The sequence below is a fragment of the Nymphaea colorata genome, chromosome 6 (genome assembly GCF_008831285.2).
Source record: "Nymphaea colorata isolate Beijing-Zhang1983 chromosome 6, ASM883128v2, whole genome shotgun sequence".
Taxonomy (NCBI): domain Eukaryota; kingdom Viridiplantae; phylum Streptophyta; class Magnoliopsida; order Nymphaeales; family Nymphaeaceae; genus Nymphaea; species Nymphaea colorata.
The window spans coordinates 7,376,437-7,390,898 of NC_045143.1; the positions used below are offsets into that span (position 1 = coordinate 7,376,437).

The 14,462-nt window shown below is 39.0% G+C and overlaps 1 protein-coding gene across 1 annotated transcript; it reads right to left on the bottom strand.

Annotated features, from left to right (window-relative positions):
• Positions 1–12,373: 12,373 nt before the first annotated feature.
• LOC116255979 (GDSL esterase/lipase At1g71250-like) lies at positions 12,374–14,000 on the bottom strand. The gene is made up of 3 exons (XM_031632082.1): positions 13,599–14,000; positions 12,710–12,949; positions 12,374–12,562 (listed from the first exon to the last, which is right to left on the bottom strand). Exons 1-3 carry the CDS (start codon positions 13,998–14,000, stop codon positions 12,374–12,376), a joined length of 831 nt encoding a protein of 276 aa, XP_031487942.1.
• Between the last annotated feature and the right edge of the window lie 462 nt (positions 14,001–14,462).

Here is a 14,462-nt window from a genome sequence, read left to right on the forward strand (position 1 = left end):
ATTTAGTCAATGAAGTGAAACGTTTTGAGAATAGGTTCTGAAAGAAAAGAAAACATTCTTCGAACATGTTTTTGGCATATAATCGGAGGAAGAAAAGCATTTTTTTTTCAGTGCACATACAAGGACAACTTACTAAAAAAAAGACAGTTTATATGATTGTTTGGATTTGAATGACGTGGACATAAAATACAATCTTTAGTTGTAAGTCATTGGGTTAGATAAAGTGATGTTGTCGTTTGCATGTTTTACTATGAGTAATAATGAAAATGTCAACCTTTGCAGAATATTGCACAATATAAAAGTAACAAATAATTATGGGGCAAATATTATTTCATGTTGTGTTCCATTGCAGAGACATAAGCTTTAGGGGGTTTAAAAGTCATGGTTGTAATATCCGAATGCACTAATATACCATTGGTTATTTATACATCGTTGCCTAGAAAGGTCAGTTTTGTACTCACAGAAATATATGGTCTCTTTCTTGTCAAAAATCACGAAACCAAAAGTGTTCTCAAGATCCCATGAAAACACCAATTTGAGTAAAACTAGCAACCGGCGAGCTAATGCATTGTAAGGATCTATATAAGAACGAAAGAGTTATTCCAATGTCTGCCGTGGATGGTCACGTCAAGCCGATGGAGAACATATGACGTATAAAATGTAAAACTACTCCATGAAGTTTTGTGTTTGAACAGGATGAAACTGCAACTGTTCTGCAATCAACACGAATGAATTTAATTCCTACATGAACTCTTGCACCTGACTGACTACTGAGAATAGTTTCTGCTGTCCTTTACTTCGCACCCATGAAAACTCCTAAATCATGATTTTTATTCCTTTCTTGACGGTGGAGAAGCCCTCAAAGTATCAGGGTTTTGGTCAATAAAACTCTTGAAGCCCCTCTATCTACTGGGAAATTACCATGCTTTTACCGAACGACAAGGAAAATCCATACCTTTTGTTTCTTTTATGAGTTTTGAGCACACGACGTTGCACCTACGTGACATTGACAAGTTAATCCAACTAGAGGAAGAGTAGCGTATTCGAATTCAGTTTTAGTTCGTTGAAGTAATTTAAGATCATTCAGGAAAACCGCATAGTAAGGAGATTGTGCCAATAAAGTAGGAATGCATAACAAAATATGGACTAAAAGGTGAATAGGAACTTTTCACTTGCCTGTGTCAATCGTCCAGCAAGTGGGACTACCCATCTAATCTCCTAATGAATATGTCACGAATAAATCTCTATAAAAAAAGGGACCTATCAGGAACTATGAAATGAAAGAATAGCTTGAGTCACTTCACATTGCTTTTACGAGCCCAGGAACATGCCACGGTTGACCTAATCAACACCACTAAGTTCAAACTGAAACCAATTTTTAAAAGGAATGGTCTGAATGTGTATGCAAAGAACTGGATCCCAGTTTTCAGCTCTTGAAAACCATTCATTTCAATGACAAGGTGCAGGTCATGGATGAGAGTTGAATCATATAAATGAGCCATCATGCAACCAGGTTTCTTAGAAGTAAGGCTAAGTAATTGGTCCTGAATAAGGATCAACATGGGTATCATGAAGTGAATCAGGCCCTAAACCTGGTCTCAGTATTAGACACATTGTCCTTGTAGAGCATATTGGGAGGCTTACCCTTGTTTTCCTTTCATTTAGCACGACAAGTAAATTGAGTCTGGTCACGTACTCCTTCCAAATCCCTGACCATGGCGGGCATAGCTACCAGCCACAGGGTTTCGCGCTCCCAGGAATGTTACATGTGATTTCCTGTTGCTGAAGAAAAAAACCAAGTAAGCGTAGATAAGTGACCGACACATAGTAGTATAGTTGTCAACAAGCGACTACTATAGCGTCAGACACTGATCCACACAGCGAACCTGCCCAGGTAGGTTCAAAATTAAACCTTTTAACGAGCCTATAGTTTGTCCATATTGTCATTAAATGGTGCTTGTATAAATTTTCTTTACCAGGATTTCTGGTGGTGGACAAGGCTTGTTGCGTTACAACTTACAAACAGTACAGGTTCCGCAGCAGGGATTGCATGCGTATCAGAGAGCACACAATGCGAGAACAAGGATGAATACATGTACTACGATGGTGTACACTACAGCACTGCGGCGTATTTGATCTTAGTGGGGAAGGCCTTTTACTCAGAGCATCCCGAAGAAGTGTATCCTTTTAATATTGCACGCCTTGCTACGGAATCTGTTCCCAAAAACAGGGCAATTTTCTAACGTTCCTTTATGATAAGAAAGGCCTTCTTTACCTTATTGTAAGAATAAGTGTTACCTGTTGCATTGCACTGTGAAGGTCGTTGGTTCATTCCTTGTTTCTATCTAATTAAATATTTGTCGTATAGAATGGTTTCTACATCATATGCTTTTCTAGTTGCTAAGGGTTCGTTTATAGTAAGGAATGGCTTCTTCATAACTTTATTGTAAGGATAAGTGAGGCATGTTGTCTTGCGCAGTGAAGAAACTTGAAACTTTCCTTAGTTTTACCTAAGTACTGTTTGTAAAAGGGATTTGTTTGTACAATGTATTTTCATAGTTTATGACAGCCACAGGTGTAAAATATGGGCATGAAGCAACACGCAATTAAAGTTACATCCAAGTGGTTAGTAAGAAGATAAGCAGATGTAGTTGATGTGTTTGTGATAGATGCGAAGATATATATATACAAGGTTGAGAACTAACTTTTTGATTTGCAGACAGGTGGTCATTCGATTACTATCCATTGGGACCGGACAGACAGAAATTCATGTCCATCACACAACTGTCCTGTTCTCATGGACAATGATGTTCATTGTCCGTCATTTGATAATTTTAGGAATATAACACTATGCTCATTTTGTCCAGCGTTTGTTTCTCATATGTTTGTTCTGTTTGTCTTGTTTGTCGTTTGTATTTGTTTTGTCTGATGTTTGCGTATTCCATGGTCAGTTGTGGCAGTTATGTCTGTCATGTCTGGCATGTCTGGTGTTTGTTTATGTTTTGTTCGAACTGTCTATTCTGTCTGGTGTTTGTGTCTTCTATGATCAGTTCGTCTATTATATTTGTTTTATCTGCTATATGATGACAAGAATACCATATTTTTTAAACATGTTATATGCAAATTAATATATTTGATAACACAATCCATAATATTATAGCAAAAAACAAATAAAAAACAAATCTTTCAATAGATTCTTATATATAACAAAAACACCATTACTGTTAAATGTTCAAATATCTATATAATCATTAGTATCAAGCAAAACTACAAAATACAAATATTCTAAAATGTTTAATTGTTGTAAGTCATATGTTGGAGTACATTGACACAGAAATACATATAAAAGTTTAGACTAGAGCTACTATAAATACAAAAATAACCATGACAACTTGGTAGATGTTATATATGGTTTTGATGGGAAAAGTACTTATCTAGCGAGTGTGTTTCCCTCTATGTCACTTGTTTGTCCCTGTTTTATTCTGATTTGTAAAGTGATGAAAAAGAAAGCTCTTTATGAGACCTCGAACTGTAACATACAAATCATCTTATTCAAGTCAGTAAATATATTCTTCAGTTGTGATTAATGAAATCACGAGGGAATTGCCTACACTTGCCACTTTGTTTCTCTGTTTTCTTACTCCTGTTTGGCTGCTTTGTTTTCTTTCATTGATAAGTGGATCTACTCTAAGTTGCATGAGGTGAGAACTTTTCACATGTTTTCCTTCATTTTTCCAATTGCATCAAAGGAAAAACTTTGGCCTTGAGTCCTATGACTGCAACAGTAAAAGCCGGTGAACAAATTGGACTCTTCTCTCAGCAAACCCAGCAGGTCCTTACTTGAAGAAATGAAATTTGGGGTTCATATATTTCTCTATCCCGACCTATCATGGTAATCGTGTTACAATATATGTTGTAATGAGTTCAGTGTTTCATGAATGCGAAACACTTGTCCAAATAGCTTGTCATTACGTTAAGGCCAAGGAGATGGTCGAGGAAATGATATTGACCATTCATCCTGTTCAAACTAGCCAGCTGATGTGTTACGAAGGTTTTGTTCTAAAAAAACAGAGATTTGACGATGTGTGAGCCCCAAGTGAGGGAAACGTGATAAAATTGATCGATCGTTATTATTCTTCGAGCCAGGTCACAAAGACCCTCATGATTCAGTTTCTTGTCTCTTTGATTTCTTGCTGTATACAAAGACAACAATTATATCGCCGCATGTTTTTATGGGTTTTTAAAGTTTTTTCCGTTTGTTTTTCCTCTTTTGGCTGCCCGTGGATGTAGGCAGCTTCCAGGCAAGTACCACACAAATTTCTTGCTTTCATTTTTTTCCTCTTTTTTTGTCTTGGTTTTTTTCTCGACGAGAAGCTAAGGCTTTTTGTCATCTGTTGCTTAGATCAGACATTGCAGTATGTAATACTGATCATCAAAACATGTGGATCTTAAATCTGTTCAAAGATAAAATTGTAAATATTCTGTGGCGCCTCCAGCATGAGATCCTTGGATTTAATCCAAAACTCTCCAATGAAAATCCTGGGAACTAAGGATGATGCATCCTCACCCTTTTCCTCCAACCTCCTTTCCATTGAGGAAAATATTCAAAGTTTTGAAAGGATGCACGACCAAAATCAGATCTTAGATCTTCTGTACAACCTTATATCTAGCACTACATATAACGACATAAGTTGTTAAACGCAGTATCTCATTTAAATCCAAATCTAGTTAGATAAATTTAGTGAGAAAATTTTAGGTTTTTTTCATTTTTATGATTTATTGACCTGGAAACGACACCTAATTGAGAGACGGTTGCATTTTTGCTAATGGGCGTCATAGTCAAGTCATAGAAGAACTCAAATAGGCCATTTGCTTTAATTTATAAAAATTCCTACACGTAATTGGACTAGGCCATCTAAGAAGTTCGTCCACTCGATTTATATCTAAAGTGCTTTACCCATTTGATGAGCTATATGAGCTCGAGTGAAGCTCCCTAACACAAGCTCGATCAAAGTAACTAGTTTAATATCCATCATCATGCCTATTGCAAATTCTGTTCTCAAAAAACTTAAGGACCAAACAAAAGAAAAAAAAAAACACGAAAAAAGGACACATTTGCTCACACCTTGCCCTTGGGCCCATCTTCTTCTCTATTTTGGCCTGCAGAGAGCACCGGCCTCGTCCTCGGTCTCCTGAAGCCTCCTCCTCATCTGACCCAATTCTTAAACAAGAAAACGGCGTCCATCTCGCCCTTTAACGAGAGAGGGAAAATGAAGAGATTGATGGGAGAGCGATGAAAGTAAAGGGAAAATGAAGAGATTGATGGGAGAGCGATGAAAGTAAAGGGAGAATGAAGAGATTGATGGGAGAGCGATGAAAGTCAAGGGAAAATGAAGCGATTGATGGGAGAGCGATGAAAGTGACTGTAATAATGACAGTAAAAGGGAGGTGGGTGAAGGGATTGATGGGATAGCGATGAAAGTGACTCTACTAATGTAACATGGAAGGTGGCTGCGTGGGTGAGGGGAGAGAAAAAAAAAAAAAAATGAAGAGAATGAAAAGGGAGGAAAAACTAAAAACGTAAAACAAAATTAACGTCGGCTTGCACGGTGCGGGTGAAGAGAGGGAAGAAAGAAGGAAAATTAAAAACTAGAGATTAAAGTCAAAGTTGAGTGGAGTTGAGTTTGACCAACTTAAATTCGATTAACATATTCTAGTTTAGCGAGTTCAACTCGACCCTGAGTTGGCTCGACTCTTCATGAAGCCTGAGTTGGCTCGACTTTTCATGAACCCCTACTCAAAACCAGATTGACAGATTGAGTTGTATACACAAAAGTTGGCATGTAACAAATATGCACCAAAGGGAGGTAGGAGAATTTTAAAAAAATATATACAAAAGGATATGGACAATTTAGACATTTTTATTTTTTTACTATCTTTTCTATCTTATTAAAATGTTTTTTATATAAACATAAATAAGGTAGGGGCTCGAAACCGAAACTCTTCCATCTTTTCATTTACCTATAGTGGTTGTGGCGATAAAAGCTCACGCAGAAAAAAGGTGCCGTCATCGATGTCCATAACATAAATATGTTCATGAGATCCATTTAAGTCTAAATGCAAGTACGACCATGTAACTCATTTTATTACATTAATTGTCAACTCTCTCATGTCCTTTTACTTCTTCACCTAGCTCAAGCTGCCTCTGAAAAGGTTTGGATCTCAAGTCCAAAAAGGTCTGCAACGTCGGCAGGTTCGAGGTGTACGCCTTCTTCACTAAATGCCTGTATAGGGCCTGTGTGAGGTGCGCCCCATCATAATACATGTATGTGCTCCTGTGCTTGCAAGGGATGCTGTACTGCACGCATGGTTCACCAAGAATTTCAGTGGAGACGGTGCAACAACTCTGGTTCACCACCTTGGATTACATGCACACCATTCCCACACAATAGAACCAACATTTCAGTACCCACATGCCAGTGTCAAATATTCCATTAACGATGGGAACCCAGAAATTTCATATTGATCAAAAACACAGTAGGGTAAAAGTTTTCTGATTGCTAATGGGTTTTATCAAGAATCGAAGTCCAGCTTCCCTGTGATTTTAATAAATATAGCATAGCAAAGTAAAGATTCATCATCTTGTTCGAAAAACTTGGTGAATTTCCATCAAGATCGTAACTTTCATTTAACATAAATATGAAGGTAATAATGATTCCTACTGTTGAATGGGGACCCTCACATCTATGGTGACAGCACCACTCACCTCACTAATGACGAGCACAAAAGCGACCAACAAGCCCAGCACCCGCACCAAGTGGATCTCTTGCTAATTAACGTTTCTAGCTGATGTTACCAGACGAACATCAAGCAATGACAGGAGTTCAGGTGAACTTTTAGACAGATTTACTGGTTTTTGTCTGTGGAAATCTGACAATCAGAATCGCCAACAGTTTTCTAAAGCACAAATATCCCCTAACCCACATGATTTCTTCCTTAGCGTGTGTCAATCGCCAATGCTTTTGAGACATGAGGCTAGTGGTGGAGATGAAGATGGTGATAATGATGAAATCCACAGTAAAACGTGGCATACCATAAGATTGTGGATTGTCAAATACGTTTCTCACGATTCCATAGGTATTGAGGAACACGAAACTAGAACCCGGTAGACTTTTCTTCATCCCGTCTATTGAAGATCTCAGGGGAGAGTTAAACGTTATTGCAGCGTGGTTCGAGAGTCATCACCGACTCTTGAGATGAGTCGAGAAGACTCATGAGGCTTTGAGCCTCTCTTTTAAAGTCGGTGGATTAAGGCGGTGCTTAATGAGTAAAGAAAAAATTTAAAAAAATGGAAAACGGTGGAAGCTTCATCCACCGACCTCCTCTTCCTATAAATAGGGATGATTGGCCATTTTGAGGGTATGTAGAAAATCAAGTTGAGTGCTTTTGGTTGTGAGTTGAGTGTGCTCCATTTGTGAGCTGGTGAGTGCTCGTGTGTTCACTTCGTGAACTCGAGTGTCGAAGCTTCAAGTGTGTGCTGCAAGGGTATTGGGGTTTTAGCTCACTGCGTGGGCCAAAGTGAGTTTTTTTCTGAGTTCTCTTTTGTAAATCCAGTTTCATGAATAAATAATTGACATTTTAAAGTATACTCTGCCAAAGTTATTATTGAGAATTATTCTGGACGTCGAGACTCTGCTGAATTTTTTTCGCATAAATTCGAGTTTGTAGCTGAGTTATATTTAGGGCCCGCATTACGTTTCCCAACAATTGGTATCAGAGCGGGGTTCTGTTTAAGGGCCGATTTACTAGTGAGATTAATTGGGCAATTATATTCTGAAATTATGGCGGCATTAGCGGTTGCATTAAATAATATTGAGAAGCTTAACAATAGCAATTATGGCTATTGGAAATCTTGTATGGAGTCGTATTTTCTTGGACAGAAATTATGGGAGATAGTATTGGGATCAGACACTAATATTCCTGTCGACGAGGAACCGAAGAAGAAATAGATGATCAAAGCAGGAAAAGCTTTATTTGCAATTAAGGTTTCAATTGAGAAGGCTTTATTAGAGCATATACGAGAAGCTACGACTCCTAAAGAAGCATGGGATGCTTTTGCAACGTTATTTTCTCGAGCTAATGACGCCCGCCTACAATTGTTAGAAAATGAATTAGCTACATTAACTCAGGGAAACATGTCGATAGCAGAGTATTTTATGAAAGTTAAAAATATCTGTAGAGAAATTTCTCAAATTGATCATGAGTCTAAAATTAGTGAGGCCCATATGTAGAGAATTCTTAGTCGCGGACTTCGTCCAGAATTTGGCAGTTTTATAATTGGTGTTCAAGGCTGGCCAGTTCAACCAACTTTGTTGGAGTTAGAAAATCTCTTGATCAATCAAGAAACATTAGCGAAGCAAATGGCCGGGTTTTCTCTCAAGGGAAATAATGAGGAAGCTTTGTTTAGTAAGGGTTAGAGATCACGATGGCCAGCTAAGCCAGTCATTAGGTCTCCAAGTAGGAATACTGATGAAAAGAAAGAGAAAAATGTAGAAAAGAAAACAAAAGAAACTACACAACAATGGAGACCAAAGAATAAGTGTTTTAGATGTGGAAGACTGGGTCATTTTGCTCGTGACTGCAGAGTCAGAATAAATGAAGGAAATACAGTCACGACAAGTAAGCAATATGGGGGAGCTAACGAGACTGTACAGAAAAATTCATTTCTGTACTCAATGGAGGTTAAAGAGAATATTATGCAAGAAAGATGTAATTCCGCCCATAAAAAACCAGTAAAAGAAAAAGAAGAGAAGATCAATTATCAAACTGATTGGATAATTGATTCTGGATGTTCAAACCATATGACTGGTGATGAAGGCAAGTTCATAAGTATGAAAGAATATGACGGAAATAGAGTTGTTGTTACTGTTAACAACACAAAGCTCCCAGTGAAACATATTGGAGAAGCAGAGGTTGTAGCCAACTTTGGCAAAGACCAGATTTTACGGAACGTTTATCATGTTCCAGGAATGACTAAGAATCTGTTGTCTGTGCCACAACTTACATTTTTAGGGCACTATGTTGTGTTTGGCCCAAATGATGTTCAAGGAACTCCCATGTTTGAAGGAAGGAAAGTTGAGTCAATATATGTCTTGTCTGCAGAAACAACATATACTGACAAAACAAAAAAACATAGCACTGCAGATATCTGGCATGAGAGACTCGCTCATGTTGGATACAACAAACTTCGGGAGATGTCTAATAAGGGGCAGTTGATTGGCCTGCCCAAGCTTGAGGTACGAACTGACAAAGTATGCCCAGGATCTCAGTACGGAAAGGCGCACAGGCAGCCATACAAAGAATCAAAATATAGAGCTAAAGCGCCATTCGAGCTTGTGCATTCAGACGTATTCGGCAAAGTACCAGACCCATCGGTTGGAGGTAAATGATATTTTATCACATTTATTGATAATTTTTCAAGATATACCTGGGTCTATTTCATAAAAGAAAAGTCCGAAGCACTTGAAAATTTTAAGGAGTTTCACCAAATTGTACAAAAAGAACTTGGGCATAGAATTCGGTGTCTACGAACCGATAATGATGGCGAATATACATCTAATATGTTTATGGCATACACGAGGCAACATGGTATTTAAAGGCAATTCACATGTGCCTATACGCCACAGCAAAATGGAGTGGCAGAAAGGAAAAATCGCCACATAGCAGAAACATGTCGAAGTATGATGCATGCAAAGAACATGCCACCAAGATTTTGGGCCGAGTGTGTCAGCACCGCTGTACACGTAATTAATCGACTACCAATGTCAAGGTTTAATTTCAAGTCTTCATATGAAATGCTTTATAAAAAGTAGCCATCTGTGAGCTATTTTAGAGTATCTGGTTGTGTATGTTATGTCTTTATATTTGAACAACACAAGACTAAGTTCGACAAAAAGGCACAGAGATGTGTCTTTGTCGGATATGATCCATATCGGAAGGGATGGCGATGTGCTAATCCTAGCACAGGGCAAGTTCATGTTTCTCGCGACGTCATCTTCGATGAAGCACTATCGTGGGGGTCAGAAGAAAAGAAAGCGCTTCCAGACTCTCTAGTTTTTGAGAAAGATGTTCGAAACAAAATACAATTCGAGATGAATCAAGGCGAACATGAGTCGAAAGTTCTAGAAGCAAGACGACCTGATAAACAGGTCCAAATGTCTAAACATAGTTCAAGACGAGAAGGACGAGCAGATCCATGGAGAACAGGAGTAAGTCCTGTCCAACAAAGAAGTACAGAAGAAGAAAGACCATCACAACTTGAAGAGGCAGAAGAAGCACCAATAGCACTAAGAAGATCAACGAGAATACCAAAACCAAATCCCAAGTATGCAGATGCAGATTGTACCATCATGGAGGAGATCGAGCCAGCTTCTTTTCAAGAAGCAAAAGATGTTGAAAAATGGCAAGCAGCAATGAAAGATGAAATGAAGGCGCTGGAGCATAACGAGACTTGGGAACTCGTACCAAAGCCTGCAGGAGTAAAGCCTATTACTTGTAAGTGGGTTTACAAAATTAAAAGAAATGCAGATGGCTCAGTTGAGAGATATAAGGCTCGACTAGTCACGAGAGGATTTTCACAGCAGTACTGCATTGACTTTGAAGAAACTTTTAGTCCTGTTGCGAAGATCACATCCGTACGCATTCTGATGGCCATTGCTACAAGCAAATCTTGAAAGCTATGGCAAATGGATGTGAAAAATGCTTTCTTATATGGAGATCTCGATCAAGAAATCTATATGGAGCAGCCTGAAGGATTCAAATCTCCAAACAAGCCAGACTACGTCTGCAAGTTAAGAAAAGCACTCTATGGACTGAAGCAAGCACCCAGAGCATGGTACGGAAAATAGCTGAATTTTTAGTATTTAGTGGATTTCAAGTCTCTTCAGCATATTCAAGTCTCTTTGTCAAGGCAAGAGGTACGAAACTTACTATTTTGTTAATTTATGTTGATGACTTAATTATTACTGGAGATGACAATGAATAAATTAATCTCATTCGTGAACATCTCACAGTGAGATTTGAAATGAAAGAGCTGGGGGAGTTGCGACATTTCCTTGGATTGAAAATTGATTACGAAGCTCAAAGATTATTTTTAAGTCAAAAGAAGTATGCTCATGACTTACTACGTAAGTATGGTATGCTCAGTTGCAAACCTATCTCAACACCAATTGATATAAATGCAAAGCTTAGAATTGATGAAGGAGACAAGCTAGAAAACATTACTATGTATTGACAACTGGTTGGAAGTCTAATCTACTTAACATTGTCAAGACCAGATATTGCATATGCAGTTGGTGTTGTAAGCAGGTTCATGCAAACTCCAAGGAAGCCACATTTAGAAGCATTAAAAAGAAAACGAACTCTTGACTTTGGTATACTTGATGAAAAATGGCCAACTTGTCAAGTTGTTGGATATTGTGATGCGGATTATGTTGGAGACTTATCAACTCGAAGATCAACCACTGGATATACGTTTAGTCTTGGAAGTGGTGCAGTTTCATGGTGCAGTAAGAGGCAGCCGACAGTTTCACTGTCTACAACAGAAGCAGAATATAGAGCAGCATCTCAAGCCGCACAAGAATGTGTATGGTTGATATGACTACTAAAAGACATCAAACAAAATGTAGATTATGCAGTGAGAATTTACTACGACAATCAGAGTGCAATTAGACTGGCAGAAAATCCTGTCTTCCATGCCCGGACGAAACATATAGAGGTAGAGCATCATTTTATTAGAGAAAAAGTACTCAAAGGAGATATTCAGTTGCAGCCAGTCGGTTCAGCAGATCAAGTTGCTGACATATTTACCAAAGGCTTGCCAGATATTCACCAAGTTTCGAAGAATGTTGAGAGTCATAAGTAAAGAGTCGGTAATGAGGGGGAGATTGAAGAGAGTCATCACCGACTCTTGAAATGAGTCGAGAAGACTCATGAGGCTTTGAGCCTCTCTTTTAAAGTCGGTGGATTAAGGCGGTGCTTAATGAGTAAAGAAAAAAAAAATGGAAAACTGTGGAAGCTTCATCCACCGACCTCCTCTTCCTGTAAATAGGGATGATTGGCCATTTTGAGGGTATGTAGAAAATCAAGTTGAGTGCTTTTGGTTGTGAGTTGGGTGTGCTCCATTTGTGAGCTGGTGAGTGCTCGTGTGTTCACTTCGTGAACTCGAGTGTCGAAGCTTCAAGTGTGTGCGGCAAGGGTATTGGGGTTTTAGCTCACTGCATGGGCCGAGATGAGTTTTTTTCTAAGTTCTCTTTTGTAAATCCAGTTTCATGAATAAATAATTGACATTTTAAAGTATACTCTGCCAAAGTTATTATTGAGAATTATTCTGGACGTCGAGACTCTGCTGAATTTTTTCCGCATAAATTCGAGTTTGTAGCTGAGTTATATTTAGGGCCCGCATTACGTTTCCCAACAGTAACGTCGCCTTATATTGAGGGTTGCAACCATTTGCTTGAATTCCGAAAAGGACGAACTTGCGAGCTCCCAAATTGTACACGATCTGCAAAAACAAGCCTAATTAAACACCAGAACCAAGAAATTTAAAACACCTGCGTTGCAGAAAAGTTGGCATCGGCAATTTCCTGAAAAATGGGGATCGCTACTGCTATCCAGAGATAAGAAAAAGAGACTGAAAGTTGTTGTGAACCTTGAGTTCGTGAGTGAAATTTGCCAAGAGACTCTCATTGAACTCGTCGCAAACGCACTTTTCCCTCTGAACAGGTCCACTACACTCTTGTTCGAGGTCGTTACCTCCAGAGTTGAAGACGAATATGCTTTTTGCCAGATAGCTAGACAGCTCCTTTCTGTTGTCAAACTGTGTCCTTAACTCAGGGATGGTGATGGTTTGGAAGTGCTTGATTTGCTGGCTCAGTGAGATAAACAAGGTCTGCAACAAGTTTGCACATCATCAAAAAGTCAATACTTTAGTTCTCCGATTGCTTTTGCTTTCGATTATGTCCACCTTAATCGACCACAAAGCAAAATGTGATCAAGCAATTCAACGCCAGTATGGTTTACTCTACACTAGAAATATTTTGCATTCTAAGTAACTGATTGTGAATAAGAAAAACAAAAGTTAGAAGGCCGCGTGCTTCAAAATTCATCTTGTCAGCCAACAACAACTCATGTGTAGGGAGGGCGTTGACACTTTTGGGAGACAAACCACTTGAAAATCGTCGATAGTTTCCACAAAAAAGTCAGCCTCCATTGGCATGCATCGTTGAAAAGGAAGATGAAGAAAATGTAATCCCACTTAACCAAGTGACTGTGCCTTTACGAGAGCCTGAAATATCGGTTGAATTTTTATCCTGAGCCCGATTCTGCAAATTCTTGGATTTGGTGATTAAATAATTAGTTTTTCACGTTGTTATCTAAAAAATGTATATATAGTAGAAAATTAAACAGACAAGCCAATTACAAATGCTACTAACTGTCTTTTTGTAAAACAATTATTGATCCCATCATATGTAGAAAGCAACTTACGAAGCCAGTTAATCAGTGAAATCAGAAACAACTTAAAGAGAGAACGGGACAACCCCTGCCCCAAAAAGTTTCCTTACACCAGGAGGAGAGTCAAGAATGCCTGAGCCACTGTAAGCGCAGTTAACTCCATACAGGATCGTCTCGACGGTGGTCTTGGGGTCCATGGCAGCAGGAAGGAAATGAGGAATCCCCACGAGGTGGCTCAAGAAATCAGCGGGGTTCTTCCCATTGTTTAACCTTCTGGTAGGACCTGTGGGGAAGTCTATTCCATACGGCAGGGTAGCGGTGGTGCAGTTGGGATACACAAAGACAACGTTTCCACCGTCAACAACGGAGTCTCCAAACACAAACATGGCCGGCACGTTCCACTTTCCTAGGGTAACAACTTCAGAGTAGGAAGGATGGAGGAGGGCAACAAGGCAGAGGAAGAAGAAGCAGAAGGTTGTTCTCGCCATCTCCGCTGACAACAAACCTCTAGTTCCTTCGTCCACCCACATTTATACGGAAATGAGAGACTGTACGGTCATCGAGTCAGCTCTACTGGTCAATCAATTGGGGTGTGCTAGCCAAGGCTACTTCATTTCTACTTGTTCTCTAAACTGTATTTCAGGGACGAGCATATGATCATGATACCATCATGATACGGGTTAAGTAGCTGGCCGAACAAGTCCCTTTTCTTGACTGACAAGAAGAAAAACGACTGAACAAACTGATGCCATGCCGCTCATGTTGGGATAAAATGGATTGGACATGAATCTACTAAAATAATTCAACAACAAACTATAACCCAATAGATCATGCAATAATCAACGAATCAATGACCAAGCACTCCAACCAAACTAATCACAATCACAAATTGCACGAGAAATTTTTTACGTGGAAAAACCTCTCAAAACAATGAGGGTAAAAAACCACGA